The sequence below is a fragment of the Staurois parvus genome, unplaced genomic scaffold (assembly GCF_062004578.1).
Source record: "Staurois parvus isolate SC_StPar_1 unplaced genomic scaffold, SC_StPar_1.0 ptg000242l, whole genome shotgun sequence".
Classification (NCBI taxonomy): domain Eukaryota; kingdom Metazoa; phylum Chordata; class Amphibia; order Anura; family Ranidae; genus Staurois; species Staurois parvus.
In genome coordinates, this window is record NW_028318038.1 from 1,885,076 (window position 1) to 1,903,132 (window position 18,057).

Consider the following 18,057-nt stretch of genomic DNA (forward strand, 5'->3'; position numbering starts at 1 on the left):
AAAGTCACATGTCAGTGCGACTAAGAAGATATCTGTGTGACTTCATTCACTGATTTATATGTAAGTTGCACCCGAAATCAGCAAAAAGTAGTCCATGAAATAGTTTCAAAATCAGTGCGACTCCAATGGAGTCACACTGATTAGAACGGTTCCATTGCAAACAATATGGTGGGACTTGTTATGCGATTTAAAACTGTCAAGTCGCATGACAAGTCACACCAGTGTGAACCAGGGCTAAATGTATTGTCAAAGTGAATTTTCGCATATCTTGAAAATTCACTTTGCAAAGAAAACTCAATCATCTGCAAGGAGAATGAAAAAAAAAAAAACTGGATTTTTCCTGGCACATGATCGGAAATAATCACAACTTCATTTCATTTATTAAGCTGAGTGAAAATTCCCTTTACAAAGAGAAAAAATAATACAGCTTATTGTGCTGACTTCAATCATCTAATCGTGTGCAAACAAAAATCATTTTTTTTGCTCATATTCTTGGTTTCACCACAATCAATAAAATAAGTGTAAATTCACTTTAAAATGAACATGCTCTACTCATTTAGTAAATCATCCCCATTGATCTGGACAGAAGGAAGATGCCAAGAATGTGGCAGTGTGTGGCAAGTTGAAATGGTGGACAGTGCTGGTTGTCTGACAGTCATACTGACGCTCTTCAGTTCTTTGAGTTCTTGATCTAGAACAAATATGCAGATAGGGACTTCTGGCTTTCCTGACTTTGCTCTGGATTAGAGATTCCAAGAACTGAAGCTAAAGTATCAGCATAAGTATAGCAATTTTAGAAGGAGATCAGCAATAGAAGCATTCTTCTCTCTCATGGCAGGTTTACTTTAAAGATAGCCTGGAGAACTGGTGAAATGAAGCCTGGAGCATCAACTGCTGGCTGAAATGTTCACATTAAAATGTTTTATATTTAATATAATACATGTTTTTGCTTTTTTTAAACTTGTGAACTTAAAGTGGCTCTAAAGACAAACAATTTTTTTTACCATAATGCATTCCATGCATTAAGGTAAAAAACCTTCTGCATTCAGCTCCCCACCCCATTCCCCCTTATACCTACCTGAGCCCAATCTTGATCCAGTGATCTGCACAGGAGCAAAGGCAGAGAGCAAAGACTTTTTCTGCTGTCTCCCTCCTCATTGGCTCTGAGACAGTAGTGGAAGCAATTGGCTCCTGCTGCTGTTAATCACAGCCAGTGAGGAAGGAGTGGGGGGAGGCCAGGTCGAATCCCGCTGTCTGTGTCAATAGATGCAGACAGCAGAGCTCAGGAGTAAGATCACATAAGTGCCCCCATAGCAAGCCGCTTGCTATGGGGGCTCTCAGCAGGAAGGGGGGGAGCAGTAGCGCCAGCAGGGGACCTGAGAAAAGAAGGATCGGGGCTGCTCTGTGCAAAACTATTAGACAGAGCTGGCAAGGATGACATGGTCGTTATTTTAATTGAAAAAAAAAAATTAGAAATCACTTTAAAAACTAAAGAAAGCAACCAAAGTTTGAGAAAACACTGTACATTTAAACATGTCAACACCTACCTGGACCAGAGAACAAAGAATAAAGAAGATGAGGTTCATGATGGACAGCCCAGGGATAATGTTTGTATCCAGTGCTGATGGCTTTTTTCCATTGTGGGTAAATAACATGTAAATCATGATACCAATGACGGGAATGCCAAAAAAAAGGCTGCACAAAAAGGAGCTTCTCCACCTGTAATTAAAGATAAGTATAATTAATAATCTAAGACACATTTAAAGTTTCCTTTATAATCTCTTCACGGGCTCATTCTTAATGTAACATTAAACAAATCAAAGTAGACATAAATGTAAAACAACATCACACAGTTCCATCAATGCTGCTGCTATGCACATGGCAAACTCCCAGATATTAATGCAATTTTGGGGATACGTCACAATCAAAAACCATGAACTAGTATTTTCAAATCAATCTGTCTTGTAGGTTAGAATCAATATTTAAATGTATCAACCACAATAATAAAAGAAGAAAGTCTAAAGCTGGCGGTACACTGATCAAAGTTTGACCGGTTCAGCAGGAACTAGCCAAATTTCAATCATTGTGTGGCAATCCCTGCTTGCCAGAAGTCGATCAATTGATCAGCTTCTGTCCAAGGGACATGTTCTCGAACAGCGTCTGCAGCCACTCAGACAGCTGCAGCTGCTGATTAGTGTATTCTGACAGCAGCAAGTGCAGAAGTGGCTATCAACTTATGAGGTATAGATGGCATCAGCAGCAACATGGCGCCTCCTCACTGCCTGTTTTACCCCCCCCCAGCAAGTGCCACACTACCATGTCACAACCACGTGCATTACAAATGGTTGCGGGGTAGTTGCAGCATGGCTCCATTCACTTGAATTTAAGGGATTTAACAGCCGGTAGTGCCTGCTGACAGCGACAGGAGGTATAATTCCTGCTGCAGCTGTGAAGCAAAGGATCATGGTCGCTGTATATGTACACCCCCTGCCGCTGCCTTTGCAACTTAAACAGGAGTCCTTAGTAAAAACGTGGCTCAGCCCCGCAAGTGTAAACAAGCCCTTACATAGGCAAGGTTTTATTGTAAAACCTGGTGTGATGGTAATGAACTTGGTAACTACAGTTGCAAGAAAAAGTATGTGAACCCCTTGGGATTACATGGAGTTTTGCATGAATTGGGCATAAAATGTGCTCTGAACGTCATCTAAGTCACAACAATAGAAGAACACAGTCTGCTGAACATAATACTACACAAACATTAGATGTTGCCATGGTTTAATTGCACATAACATGTAAACATTCATAGTGCAGGGAGGAAAAAGTATGTGAGGCCCTAGCTTAATGACTTCTCCTAGAGCTAATTGGAGCCAGGAGTGAGCCAACCTTGACTCCAATCAGTGTGATGATATTGGATGTGTTGCTGACAGCTGTCCTGCCCTTAAAAAACACACACCTGTTTTGGGTTTACTGGTTTCAAGAAGCACTGTCTGATGTGAACCATGCCTCGCAGAAAAGAGCTCTCAGAAGAGCACAGAATACGCCTTCTGGAGTGGCCCAGTCAGAGTCCTGAACTCAACCCGATTGAAATGCTGTGGCATGACCTTAAGAGAGCGATTCACACCAGACATCCCAACAATATTGCTACACTGAAACAGTTTTGTGAAGAGGAGTGGTCCAAAATTACTCCAGATCGTTGTGCAGGTCTGATCTGCAACTACAGGAAAAGTTTGGTTGAGGTTATTGCTGCCAAAGGAGGGTCAACCAGTTATTAAGTCCAAAGGTTCACATACTTTTTCCTCCCTGCACTGTGAATGTTTACATGTTATGTGAAATTAAACCATGGCAACATCTAATGTTTGTGTAGTATTATGTTCAGCAGACTGTGTTCTTCTATTGTTGTGACTTAGATGACGTTGAGAGCACATTTTATGCCCAATTAATGCAAAACTCCACGTAATCCCAAGGGGTTCACATACTTTTTCTTGCAACTGTATATTGAACAAGACACATGACTACATTGATTGCCACAAACTAATAATCATAGTACATTTATACTTACTGCTTTATTTCCTGTCTATGATCTAGATTATGGGCTCTGGGATCTCTTTTGGGCAAAGATGCTCGAAATCCAATTCCCTGTTAAAGAAGCAAAGAAAATCCCAGAATAAAGTGTATCATTATCCAAGAACAAGGATTTTATATACTACAGCTTACCAGTCCTTACCATCACTACATGATTTGCAGGTGTAAAAGTGACAACACGTTTCCCGTTCAAAGACATGTAACAGTCTTTTGCTTCCGCTGTGTGATGAGACACCTAGTTAACAGGTGGGAAGCCTCACTTTCATCATTCAATGCGTGTGCTGCTAGTAATATGGAGTCAAGTCAGCTTACTGAGCTTCAAAGAGGGCAGATTGTTGGTGCCGCTTAGCTGGTGCCTCTGTGACTGAAGTTGCCAATTTATCTGCCGTGTTGTGAGGTACAGTATCAAAGGTTATAACGGCTTATAACGGAAATGGGAAAACTTCGCCTGATAAACAAAAGCGCGGTCGACATGGTCAACTGACTGAAAGAGACAAAAAGGACATTGTGCAGGATTGTGACCCGGAATAATAAAACAACTGCTGCAAAAGTGACTGCAGTGCTCAATCTCAGTCTTCACGGGGACCATGTTGACCATATTATGCTTATCAGACAATGTTTTCCCAGAAACTGTATATGCTGCCATAACCTTTGATGCTGGACCTCGTGACACGGCAAATAAATTGGAAATGTCAGTCACAGAGGCACCAGCTAAGCGGCACCAACAATCTGCCCTCTTTGAACCTCAGTAAGCACCAACACGACTTTGTATCAGTGAATGATTAAAGTGAGGCTTCTCACCTGTTAGCTAGGTGTCTCATCATACAGCAGAAGCAAAAGAATGTCCTTTCAGCTTTCAATGCGAAACACGTCGTCACTCTCACACCTGCAAATCATGTAGCGTTTCCATTTTTTGTGTCCAACCTTTGTATAAGCCAGCAGGCAGGGAGGACATGGATCCCTTCTCTGACTCAGTGAAGGGTGTTTTATGTAGTTTGGAAGAGCAAAAGTTCAAATTACTCAGGTCCTTATGGCGCAGCAGTAAAAAAAATCTGCATATGCAGCCTCTAATTAGTTGCCTGCTGATTGCAAGAGGTATATGAATGATTATATGCAATATTTCATATCAACCTCTTTAAAAGGAAAAGCTATTATTCAGAAATGATTTGGAATGATTAGAGATTACCTCAATCACTTCAATGATGTCTCTTGGGCCAACAACTTCTGGATCAAACTTGACTTGTGCTTTGCAGGTAGCCAGAGCTACAGAGGCCTGTAGAATACCTGGCATTCTCCTCAATCGGGATTCAATGTTATGAACACATGATGCGCATGTCATACCTGTAATCTAGAGATAAAAACAAGGAAAATGGTAAGCTTCTTAACTGGATGTATACATATTCTATTCCCCCATACGGTTTATTTGCCCTATGTATTCCTTGTAATGCAATGTATCTGGGGCAGGACTGTAAATCAAATATAAGGAACCATGTATCCTCCGGCATTGGTCACAGTTCTGTGTTTGTAACACATTAAAGTGGGACTAAACTCTTTCAATCAACATTAACTATTTTTAATTATTATGCTGCTAGCATTAGTAAATAGATTGGAAGGTCTTTTTTATGTACTTGTGCTATCTTTGTTTCCACATTTCTTCAGTTGCTTCTTGGTTTCTGGCCTAGGCCAAAATGATGTCATACATCCCAAGAGTCTTCATGAGCATTTTTTTTTTCCGTTTGGATTATGAGAGGAGGGGCTTTCTCAGCTAAGCACATCCTCTTGCTTGCATGCCTGAGCTAAGCACAGATGGATTCCAGGAAGAAATTTCTACAGGAATCATCTGCCCTTACTCAACATGGCCATATCTAGAAATGCTAGGGGGGTGTTTTTTAAAGCATGGAGACATGGATGGGAGAGTTTGCTTTGAATGTTAAAAATGAATTACATCGTGTTTACGGTTTCTGTTGCTCACATACAGTTAGGTTTCACATAAACCCTTTCGCTGCCAGAGCAGTTTTTGTGTGTGTTTGCACATATGTTTGGAAAATCATTTTAGGCCTGAAGATTGCATAAACCCCCAAAACACTGTATATTTTCTGAAAGGAGACACCTTAGACAAATGCAATAAATTACCCAATGTTTGGTAAAATATAAAAGATAAGGTCGTACCGAGTAAATAGATACCCAACATGTCAACCCCTAAATTTGCGTGCAGCAGTGAAATGGCGACAGACTTCCATACCCTATGTTTTCTATAGGTGACACTGTAAAAGCCCCCTATAGGTCAACAGTTTAGCGTTGTAGAGGTCTGGTGCTAGACTTATTGCTCTCATTCTGTCGTGCGTGGCGATATGTAATGTGTATCGCAATGAACGTTTTCATGCGTAGGCAATCCCGACACGTGTATTTACATTCATACATGCGGGGGTGGGAGGGAAAAAAGTTCCCTATTTTTGATCACATAGGGGACAAAATGTGATTTTTCATAACATGGAGACAAAATTATCCCTTTTTTGATGACAGGTTCTCCTTCATTCAGCGCCCCACTGAATGTAACGCAATACATTCTTTTCCAGCCATACTGGCCAGGGAAACTGTCATGAAGACCCGGAAGTGATGATTTATACATCACTTCCAGGTCAGCAACAAGAAGGGCAAGTGGAGCCCGGGATACATGGTGGGGGGCACCCGTCTGTGTGTGTAAAACCACCTGTATGACCTACAGACCTGGCAGCGAAAGGGTTAAAGCCCAAATTAAGTCTCACGCCTTTTTATCTCTTTATAATCTTGTACCAAGGTATGTTAAGATTTGTAAGTGATTTTTGCTTGGAAATGGCAATGGTATTTTAGTTTTATTCTTTAATTAGTAAATAATTTATACCTCCCATCCAATAGGCTAGTTTAATATTTTGTACTTATCTCTATCATGTAGTGCACATTTATTAAAGAGGTAAGTACACAATGTGAGAAGGAATATTGGCTTAGGCATATTTTAGAAAAAAATGTTTTTTATGCATTTGTTGTTATTTTAAAGGATAAGTTCACCTTTGGAACATGTTATATGTTGCACCTGTTTTTTGGGTGGAACATGTACATGTTCCCATAGAAACAGCCGCACCCGCTGCCCCACCTCCTTCTGACAGATGGCACTGGGAGAAGTTTCTCCCTGCTATCTGTCAGATTTGAAACCAGTGGGGCTCTGTCCACACGGCCTCGCTATTCATTCACAGAGTTCTGTGAATGAGTGCCTACAAGTCCCGGCAGCCTTAGCGGCTGTCAGCTTGTTGTTTTCAATTAACTACCACGGCGCTGTGCAGCATCATGGTAATTCATTCAAGCTTCCTGTCTGAAGATCTGCTTGGCTGCACATCCCGTACAGCTAGCAGATATTCTGACAGGTCTGCATGGCTTCAGCGATCTACTGATCACTGGTGAAATGCTTTACAGGCTCCTTTGGACAGAAAAATAATAAATGCACATTTTTTTACCTGCAAAAGGTGTCCAAAAGGTGAACTTATCCTTTAAGTAAAAAGAAACCATATATTACTAATCATAGAACCTGCACTCACCAAGATACAATCTGAGACAAAAAACTAAATCTTTTATGCTTTAAACCCCAACTGAAAACTCATTCCTTTTTATCTCTTTCTAATCCTCTACCCCAGCATGTTATAATTTGTTGTCTTGGAAATGGTAATGATATTTTAGTTTTATACTTACCACTAGCTCAATACTACCATGTGTAGCAGTGCAGTCTTCCAATACTACTGCTCCAAACCCCAGGCCTTCAATGAGTTGTGCAATCTCGCTTGGTTCAATCCATTCTTCCATGTATCGGACCTCTGCTTTACCAGCCATCAGTGCCACCAGCACAGAAACAATACCTAGGGAGGAAGAGTTCACTGGTTACCACGTGATCTAAATCATTACAGAGGGCCATTCACAATTTTAACTTTTGCACTTTAGTGTGTATGTACTGTACATCACCATGACTTTTAGACTATAGATGTGCAATATGTATGACAGAACATCAAATGGGATTCCACAGTCAGTTGTTTTCAGTTTTTAGAATTATTTCATTTGTTTTATACTGATTCTATTGGTAACTAACTATGGGGAAAGAAGACAAATTGACAACTGATGGCTCATACACATAGATTACGGTCATTGAGGGATTGAACATGTGTTTAGAGCATATTTTTATGATTTCAGTAATATGAAGATAAAGATGAGATAAAAACCAATGGACAAAGGAGAATGATCTAAATCAGAGCAGGAAGCCAGGCCTATTCAAGGGTCAAAGTACCACAGAGAGACAGTTCTCTGTCCACCTAAGCACTGTGGTTTAGTAGTTCTTCAGAACTTAAAATATAGCAACATTATGAAGTCAATGCAAACAAGGCATGTACATATTCTGTTATAGATTACAAATATGGATGTCTGTCTGTTGGGACCCAGATCTGAACCTGCTATCTCTGCTGTGTCTGGCAGTATCTGTTCTTGCTGAGCCACCTGAGATGCTGGACAATTCCTTGGACAATGTTGCCTTGTACTTTGTTTCTGGTGAATCTTGAACTCTTTGCGTTTCCCATGAGCTTCCTAGTTAAGCCATGCCGTTGCACTTCCTACATGTCAGATTATTGTGGTCCCTCCAGTCAATATCTCGCCCTTGTCACTCCTGCTGCTATCCGTATCTTCGCTACCACTCATTACTGACCTATGTCTTGTTCCTTGACTGTGCTTCAACTTGATACCAACCTGCAACTGACCTTGTTACTGACCTCTGGCTTATTTACGGAATATGCTTCTGTTTGATCCCTACCATCTACCCATTATATCTGCTACTGGACTCCAGCTTGCTCACCTGGTGCGGCCATAATGAAGACTGTGACCTGGTATTAACATGCAGCAAAACCAAAACCCACCATCAGGAGCACTGATGAATACTGGTTAGTTCTTAAACCCTGCACCTCTGGTGAGCTGTGTCATCCACCAGGGTAACCTGCTTGTATACCTATTCTGATGGTCAGTGGAGCCTTTCTACTGCTATAGCTCTTGGTCTCTGAGGCTGACCCCTGACCGTGATACTATGCTATGAAAGACATCACAAAACAGATACCATCTTTCTTCTTCAGATTCCTCTCAATGTTGGACACACAGGAAGCACATGTCATCCCCGTGATCTGTAAAACACATTTCTGCGGGTCGGTGTTATCACTCAGAGTAATATCAATATCTGGGTTTGGCTTCTTAGGGATAACATCCAGAATATAATCTTGATGGGCAGTCAGTTCCTTCGACATTGCTGAGGTATTGTGCCTTGCATCTGCTGGTTCTGCCTGGTTGCTGATTATAGGCATTGAAGAATCTAAAATACACAAAAGCATCCACATATAATTAGGGGGTAAAAGAAAATGGTGACATCCTTCCAAAATATTTGTCAGCTAAAAAAGTATCTAAGGACTGGAAGAAAGTGCGTTAAACTAGCTCCAAATCTATGCAGTGTCTTACCTACCCCTGGTGCTATCTGGGACAGCCACTCACAGCCTTGATCCAAAAAAGTTTCTGTTTTTCATTTCAAATATACAGGTCAATGAAAGCTATATTTGCCCTATATTGCCTGCTGTTGGTATGGAAATAGTGTTAGTTATAGCTGGAAGCAGACAATTTTTTCCAAAGCGGATAGTGGAGGTGGGGACATATGACAATGTAGGGAGGTGCACTGAACATGCTTGTTTAGGTTAATATGTGAGTGAAGGCACAGAGGCAATAACAGTTCTTTAGGGGTTTTAAAATATAATTTAATTAAAAAAATGTTATTTTCTTTAAACTTCACTTTTTTCTGTTACAAGTTGGCTGATGCTCAGTGGTGCCTTGGGTCTACAGCTAGGTAAGGGGGTGCGCGGCCCACCATGTAAGGAGCACACTGACCACCATGATAATGGAAACACTTACCACCAGTGTAAGTGGGTATGCTGACCACCATTGTAAGGGGGGATGCTGAGAGAAGGTAGCATACTGACCACCAGCATAAGGGGACACTTACTCCTGACCATTGCACTCTGAAAGCTGTGCTGTGCAATTACATACTCCTGCCTCCTGCACTCTGACTGCAGTATGTTGTATATTACATAGTCCTGACTGATTCCTTACTACTCTACATAATTCTATCCTATCATAATCCTAGAATTTATTTTTTTATTGTTGGGGTTTAGAAGCTTTTCAAAATAAACTTGCTGGACCCTAGTCTTACAAAGATTGAGAACCACTATCCTATAGTATCTGGACAAGGGTTTATTTTGATGCTCAGTGCCTAATTTGTTTATAGATTGTAGCATTTGGAAGAAAACTAGAAGGTATTACTGAGATTTCATCAGAGACGTTCCTGGTAACCTGGGATGACTGTATATATCAGGGAGGGAATAATGCTACTTTGACCTTCATTGAATTACTGTATGTGATACATTTACCTCATATTAACTATCTTTGTTTAGAGCAGCCTTTTTCAACAAGGGTGCCTTGGCAAAATGCCTAAAAATTGCCAGAAAATTGTATACAAGCCAGTGGGTGGATCAAGCCTGCCTTTTAGTTACAAACTCACGGGTTTTCATTTTGCACCAATACAACCTTCCAGTCGCAAGGGTCCTAACAACCAATGAAATCACTGGTTGATACGGATGATGTCGGGGCGAATGCACGACATCTTTCTTTGCCCCTCTCCGTCAGCACTGGGGTCACATTAGCTGAATGAGGGAAAGAAACTGAGGGAGAAGAGAAACATTGGAATACTAGTCTGTACCAGTGTGCAAAGGTGTTTGCCTTGGAAGAATATATCACCTCTAATGTTTTTTACATTTTAGCATGGGGTGCCTTGAGATTGTGTGGAATTGAGAAACACTGGTTTAGAGAATTGTTTGAATTGACCTTATCTAACAATTATTATTTCTTTCAGTATGCCTTCAGTATACAATACTGTGGGGTTGCAATGAGATTCAATGTTGCTCCGTTTTTTGAGGAGACATTTAGTCTGGATTCACACTACTGCTAACTGAAAGTCGTGCGACTTTGCCAGACAACTTGAGTACTATTTTGAAGCAACTCTGAAGCAACTTTCAGGGAATGCCTGGGTAATCTTCATGTAATGTCAGATACAAATCACATCAATATAGATAAGGAGGCGACTTCTAATTAAGTATATGGACACAAGTCAGATAGAAGTCACCTTGAAGCAGTACAGGAACTTTTTATAAAGAGCTACTTTAGTAGTGCTAATTAAGACAGCTCTCATTGACTAACATGGGATTTCATATGTCGTGTGACTTGTAGTCTCACAAGTTGGATCCCAAGTCGCGGCAGTGTGAACTGAGCCTTATAAACAACTTAAGAGACCAAGTTAATTTATTCCAATATAGTGTTCACAGAACTTTGTATGGTGTGGTGGCACTACATGGATGTTGTCCATCCACATTGGCAGGGCAACACTGGATTCCTGTCATCCTTTCATGAAGAAACAGTGAATATGATGTGTTTCCTTTTACCTATAGTTTTAATACAGCTTTGTTACCTTATATACCGGTGAACTTGAATAAAGGTGGGGATGCTGTTGTTCTTATCTAATTTTCCTGTGTACAGAATTTTGATTGATGGCAAAGTGGAAAATTAAACACTACTAAATACCAGTGCTGCTTCCTTTCTTTTTTTTTATTGGGTATATGGCAATATACAGGTATACAGGAGACTGCCTGATACATCTGCACAGAAGAGACTACCTTGACAATGAAATGTATATGTATATATATAATACACAAATATATTTGAGACTGGCTAAGGGTTATTCAGTATCAGAGTTTGAAAATGGTAAGTTATGTATCAAAAAAAAGAAACAAAAAAGTATAAGAGCATGGACAAAAGGCCACTCTTTATTTACAATAAACCATATGTTACTGTGATCCATTTTAAATAATCTTTTGTTCCATTAAGTGTACCCATTCATTTTCAATGGGCCCTCAACGCATGACCATTGGCCAAAGAATGCGCCTGCCTTTCAGAACACTGCATGGCATTGCATGTACTACAATAATGATCTGATGCATTTGTTTTGTCCATGTATGCACAATGGTTGCAGCTGAAAATGAAAAGCAACGCACTGCAAAGTGCAAACAATACATGTTGCTGTACCACAATATCACTACAGCTGTATGTGTGTGAGATGCTGAATGTTCTTATACCTTTCCCTATAGCCCAAAGCCTAGGAGTTCAGCTTGACCAATTCACCTCTTCAACAGAGACCAGGTGACTAAATGTCTCAAATGGATATAGAAATAAATGTGATTTTACCAAGCTGCAGATTGTTACAGGGTAACACCATTTTCAAGAGAAAAAAATTGCAAATAAAAATAAAATGATATAGCATATACTACAATTGTGACTCAAGTTATATTGCAAATTAATGTTATTAAAAATTACTTTTCCTTTAAATCTGCAGCACTGTAAATTTTCTGTAAAATGCAATGCAATATGGCTACTTGGAGGTGTTCTGTACACATATGGTGTACAGAATGCTCCCTAAAAATGTCATTTCCTGCTTGTGTGGTTGGCTCACCGATTTCCCCAGAAGTCTGCAGTAAGAAAGTCAGATTTTTGACATCCCCTGCATCAAAAATGTCATTTTTGGCGAGATACTCCCAATGGGAAATCACATCTAAAGGGATGCAGACCCTACCATTTTCCTTATTAGAGCCCTGCAGGTGCAGCAGCTGATTAATAATTATAAAACCACTCCCATACAAAATCACTTTGCACATGGACACAGACAAACAGCTATTTCTCCAGAATAAAAAAACAAAAAACAAAAAAAGGTAAGAACCTGCAACAATGTTATTTAAAAAAACAAAAAAAAAACTTTCAATGTACATAGATTACTCAGAGGGGAATGTTTATTCTAAGCAAAATTGGAGTTTCTCTTTAGGTGTAAACTTACCAGACACAAGTGTAGCATCAAACCCCATGTCTTCTATGGCTGCTCTTAGCTCCTCTGCATTTGTTTCACTTGGGTCATAGTGAATTTTTCCAACCGCTTCAGCTAATAAAACAGCTATGGACTGCACTCCTCTTCTCTGAGAGATCATATTTTCAATAGAGGACACACAAGATTCACAGGTCATTCCTATAATGCTGATTAAGGCCATGTTGGTAACAGTTTGGGGGCCTTGTTTATAGGAAGAATGATACATAGATTTTAACTTTGTTGCGGAGCTCAAATGTTCTTCCGATGGAAGGATAACCTTGAAATTTCCAGGAGGAAGTGCTTCAATTGCCTCTTTCACAGTAACCAGGCCAATAACAGTTTTAAAGAAACATATAAGTGCATTTTTGTTCTCAAGAGACACCTTGATACTCAGAACACCAGGAAGCCCTGAAATGGACCCTTCTATATTGTGGACACAAGATTTGCAGTGCATTCCTTCTATACCAATAGTCACTACTCCTGTCTGACCATCATTGACAGCACCACCAGAGTCTGAAACCGTTCTTGGTATAGAAACTGCCTGCAACCGTTCAATGTCAATTGTTCCAAGTTTTAATGGGTCAGGTTTACTCTTAAGAGAAGCCATAAATCCCATATTATCTATATGATTCCTAAGCTCTTCCGGCTGAATATACAAATGATCATACACAATGACTGCTTCTTGGCCTGTAAGGGACACCTTTATTTTTTGTACACCTTGAAGTTTCCCAACTTTCCCTTCAATCGTGTTGACACAAGACTGACATGTCATGCCCTCTATCCTGATCTTGGTCACCTCTTCTTTGTAACTCATGCTCTTCAGTGGTGCGATCATCTCTTGTATGTTAGCATCAAAGCCCATGTCTTCTATTTCTTCACAGATCTTCTGAGGGGTTATTTCTGAGTGGACATAGTACACAGTGGCATTGTTTTCATCCAGGCAGACCTTAATGCTAATTATGCTTGGCAGCTTGGAGATCCTTCCTTCAATAGACTGAACACATGACTGGCATGTCATGCCCACAATTCCTATAACCACAGAAGATGAGAATGTCATGTCATGTTGACTTCCTTCATAACCCCGGTTGTCGAAAGCAAAATTGTTTTTTTCTGCTGCTGGGGTATGGCTTGTCTTGTGAATGCCATTTCTTGAAACCTAAAAGTAAAGTAAAAGATATATAAAAGCAATTTAGAACAAAAACAGTTGCATTACAAAATGATATAAATAACTGTCACATGCAGTTTTGTTCAATAAAAAAAATATATGGTGACTGCCATAGAACGACCTAAATGTAATGAATCGGAGGTAACCTGAGGTAAGTAGACACAAGTCCATTTACATCTAACAGCCCAGAGGTCCACCACAGCTCACTGTTAAAATACAGGCAAAAAGTGTGACAGAAGTGACATCTGTCCCATTCTACTCCGATTCACCAGACGATCTGCTCACTCATACCTTGCTGAATGGAGCAGAACGTGCCTGCGTGAAAAAAACCCTTAGGCCCCATTAACACGGGCGGATGACAGGTACGTGTCCACTCTGCTTATGCGGAGTGGACACAGACACAGCCCACTTTCCTATATAGGTGGTCGAATGTAAACGGACTACCTGTCCTTTTACATCCGACTGTCATCTAATCTGATTCACTAGATGGATGGGGAACCAATCCCCCATCCATCTGTTTTTAGTGGTTCTGATCGGATCGGATGCAGGCGGGCGTAAACGGACACAAGACTGTTTACATCCACCGCTCCATAGAGAACACCGGATAGTCTAATCAGGTTCGATTGAAAAACGGACAGGCAGATTCGATCAGACCATCCATTGCCCTCTATGGAGCGGCATATGCAAACAGACATGTCCGTTTACACCCGCCTGCATCCAATCCGATCAGAACCACTAAAAATAGTTGGATGGAGGATTCGTTCGTCATCCCTCTGATCGGATGTAAAAAGACAGGCAGTCCATTTATATTCGACCACAGTATTGGAAAGGGTTGTATCTGTGTCCGCTCTGCATAAGCAGAGGGAACATGCACCTGTCATCAACCTGCTCAGAAGGGATCAGCGGATAGATTCCCCCTACTGAACAGGCGAATCTGCTGGCGTAGTCTGCATGTGTGAAAGGTGAGTTTGTTTCTTTTTCACAAGGCAGCAGTCATCTTGTTCAGCTCATAAAGCCCTTCCTTCTTTATTAATAATTCTTTACATTCCCCCATTTTTAGCGTATACAAGTGAAAAGATGTGTTACAATAAACCATATTTTAAAGGTAAAAAGGCTCAATTCACTAAAGGTTACCATATGTGATAACACTGTCAGGTGACTCATTTGCATAAATTATCGGATGCGGTAACAAAATGTCCAATTCACTTTAAAAAAAAACAAAAAACGATTCTGCGGTATTTAACGCAAAATTAAAAATGTGTCGGTAAATACTGCAAAAAAAAAAAAAACATACAGTAAGCTGTTAAGTCCAATCTACAAACAAAACAGAATGTGAGAAAAGATTAGATATGTATTGCCAGGGTTTTGCTGGCGGTGTCACATGAGTTATTTTTTCAGATGCAGCGAGGGGTCCTACCTTAACCCCGAGGGGTCTGGAATGGATATTAAGGGGAACCTCATGCAAAATGAAAAAAAACCTAAAAACACATGGGGTCCCTCCCATCCATACCAGACCCAAAATCCCTTAGAATTGTGAGTGGCCCTGCATGTCATTTTTTTTAAACATTATTTTGGTGTGGGGTTCCCCCAAAATCTATACCAGACTAAGGGACTTTTTTTTTTTTTTTTTATTCTGGTGTGGGGTTTCCCTTAAAATCAATACCAGACCCAAGGGGCCTGGTATAGATGGGGGGAGCCCCACACTGTTTTTTCATCATTTGTAATTCCTGGCATGTTTTGTTTACATTCAGCTGTCAGCTGCAGTGGGTCCTACCCCAACCCCGAAGGGTTTGGAATGGCTATTAAGGGGAACCCCACGCCAAAATGGAAAAAAAAATAAAACATGAGGGGTCCCCCCCATCCGTACCAGACCCAAAATCCCTTAGGATTGTGAGGGGACCTGCATGCCATTTTTTTTAAACATTATTTTGGTGTGGGGTTCCCCCAAAATACGTACAAAACCTAAGGGACACTTTTTTTTTCTATTCTGGTGTGGGGTTTTCCTTCAAATCCATACCAGACCGAAGGGGCCTGGTATAGATGGGGGGGGGGCCCACACTGTTTTTCATCATTTGTAATTGCTGGCATGTTTTGTTTACATTCAGCTGTCAGTGGGACACCCATTGATAGCTGATGAGTCATCCGTTGTTAAGGACGCAGCGGCTGGCTTCCTTAACAACCAGCTACCGTGCAATAAATTACTGCATGAAAATATGTGGCAATTACCGCAATACAGATATTTTACCGCAAGTTATTTACCGCAAAATTCTTAGTGAATTGCACATTTGCAAAACATTTACCATTATTTTACCGCATTTTTTCAATCGTTATTTAACTCTTAGTGAATTGACCCCAAAGCCTACTTTTCACCATGGCCACCAATCACTGTGGCGTGCTTTGTGCAGTTTACTTCCTTCAGTGCACATGAAACTGTCCTTAACATTGAAGGGTGTGTTTGCTGTTGTTTTTTTTTTAAATAAAAAGCCTAAATCTTTTAGGGAATCTTCTAGGGTATCTCTTAAACTCCAAAACCTTTCTGCATTGTACGATAACAACTTATACACAGTACATGATGAATGCTGAGTAAAGCTAACTCAATACCGACAAACATTTAAAACTAAGAAGAAATGCTCTTCTGGATATCTAATTAGCCAAAAAGGCTTGAGGGGAAAATCTCTGTCATTCACATCTGTTATTTCTTTTTTTATTTAAATATTTATTCATTCTACATATAAAATACATGTTCCATCATTATTCTCATATAACATACATAACCATCAATTATATCCCTTTCTATCGTTATTCCCCCTTACCCCCCCTACCCTAATCTAACACCCCCACCCACCCTGAAAACCTACCACTCCCCCCCCCACAAAAAAACAAACAAACAGAAACCACCCACTCTGCATTTCATCTTTTCCTACGTAAAGGGTACTTTCACATATCTCATTCTACTGCTTCATGTATTTCACCTTGGGCACATAATCTTCCCATTTTCCCCACCTCCTATAATATAACCCCATCTTATCTTCTTGCATATAATACAATTTCTCCATTCTACATATCTGATTCACTCTTTCCACCCAATCCTCTTCTCTCTGCACCTCTGAACTATGCCAAAACTTAGGTATCAGACCCTTTGCTGCATTCAGATAACACCATTAGAGATGAGCGAATCGAACCAGGCGAAGTGGAATTCGATTCGAATTTCAGGAAAAATTTGATTCGCGTCGAATCCGAATATTAGCCTACTTCGGGTGCGCAAATCGGATTTTTCCCGATCAGCCGGCAAAAGTGTCCCTGCAGAGAGCTCCACTATTTCTGACAGTTCTTTCACATGTAAAGCGGTTGAAACATTGTATCTATTTGTTTCCATTTAGGATACAGATGTTTTTATTCGGAAACAGATACAATGTTTCAACCGCTGTAAATGTGAAAGTCAGAGAACTGTCAGAAATAGAGGAACTCTGCAGATACACTTTTTGCCGGTTTGGAATTATTCTTATTTTCATCCTACTTCTTCTTCTTCTTCATCCTCATCCTCAGAAGAAGAGGATGAGGATGAGGATGAAGAAGAAGAAGAAGTAGGATGAAAATAAGAAGAATTCCAAGCCGGCAAAAAGTGTATCTGCAGAGCTCCTCTAAGTGTATCTGCAGAATAGAGGAGCTCTGCAGATACACTTTTTGCCGGCTTGGAATTATTCTTATTTTCATCCTACTTCTTCTTCTTCTTCTTCTTCCTCTTCATCCTCATCCTCTTCTTCTGAGGATGAGGATGAAGAAGAAGAAGAAGAAGAAGTAGGATGAAAATAAGAAGAATTCCAAGCCGGCAAAAAGTGTATCTGCAGAATAGAGGAGCTCTGCAGATACACTTTTTGCCGGCTTGGAATTCTTCTTATTTTCATCCTACTTCTTCTTCTTCTTCTTCTTCTTCCTCTTCATCCTCATCCTCTTCTTCTTCTGAGGATGAGGATGAAGAAGAAGAAGAAGTAGGATGAAAATAAGAAGAATTCCAAGCCGGCAAAAAGTGTATCTGCAGAGCTCCTCTATTCTGCAGATACACTTAGAGGAGCTCTGCAGATACACTTTTTGCCGGCTTGGAATTCTGCTTATTTTCATCCTACTTCTTCTTCTTCTTCTTCCTCTTCATCCTCATCCTCTTCTTCTTCTTCTGAGGATGAGGATGAAGAAGAAGAAGAAGAAGAAGTAGGATGAAAATAAGAAGAATTCAAAGCCGGCAAAAATTGTATCTGCAGAGCTCCTCTATTCTGCAGATACACTTAGAGGAGCTCTGCAGATACAC

At 40.4% G+C, this 18,057-nt stretch overlaps 1 protein-coding gene across 2 annotated transcripts in view; it reads right to left on the reverse strand.

Annotated features, from left to right (window-relative positions):
- The window catches only part of ATP7B (ATPase copper transporting beta), a 114,273-nt gene that overhangs the window by 39,879 nt on the left and 56,337 nt on the right, over positions 1-18,057 (reverse strand). For both annotated transcript variants that reach the window (XM_089680331.1, XM_089680330.1), the window contains 6 exons: positions 12,563-13,745; positions 8,702-8,950; positions 7,303-7,466; positions 4,769-4,930; positions 3,560-3,636; positions 1,548-1,719 (listed from right to left, as the gene is read on the reverse strand). In XM_089680331.1, coding sequence (XP_089536457.1) covers positions 1,548-1,719; positions 3,560-3,636; positions 4,769-4,930; positions 7,303-7,466; positions 8,702-8,950; positions 12,563-13,745 — 2,007 coding nt within the window. The remainder of the gene's footprint in view (positions 1-1,547; positions 1,720-3,559; positions 3,637-4,768; positions 4,931-7,302; positions 7,467-8,701; positions 8,951-12,562; positions 13,746-18,057) is intronic.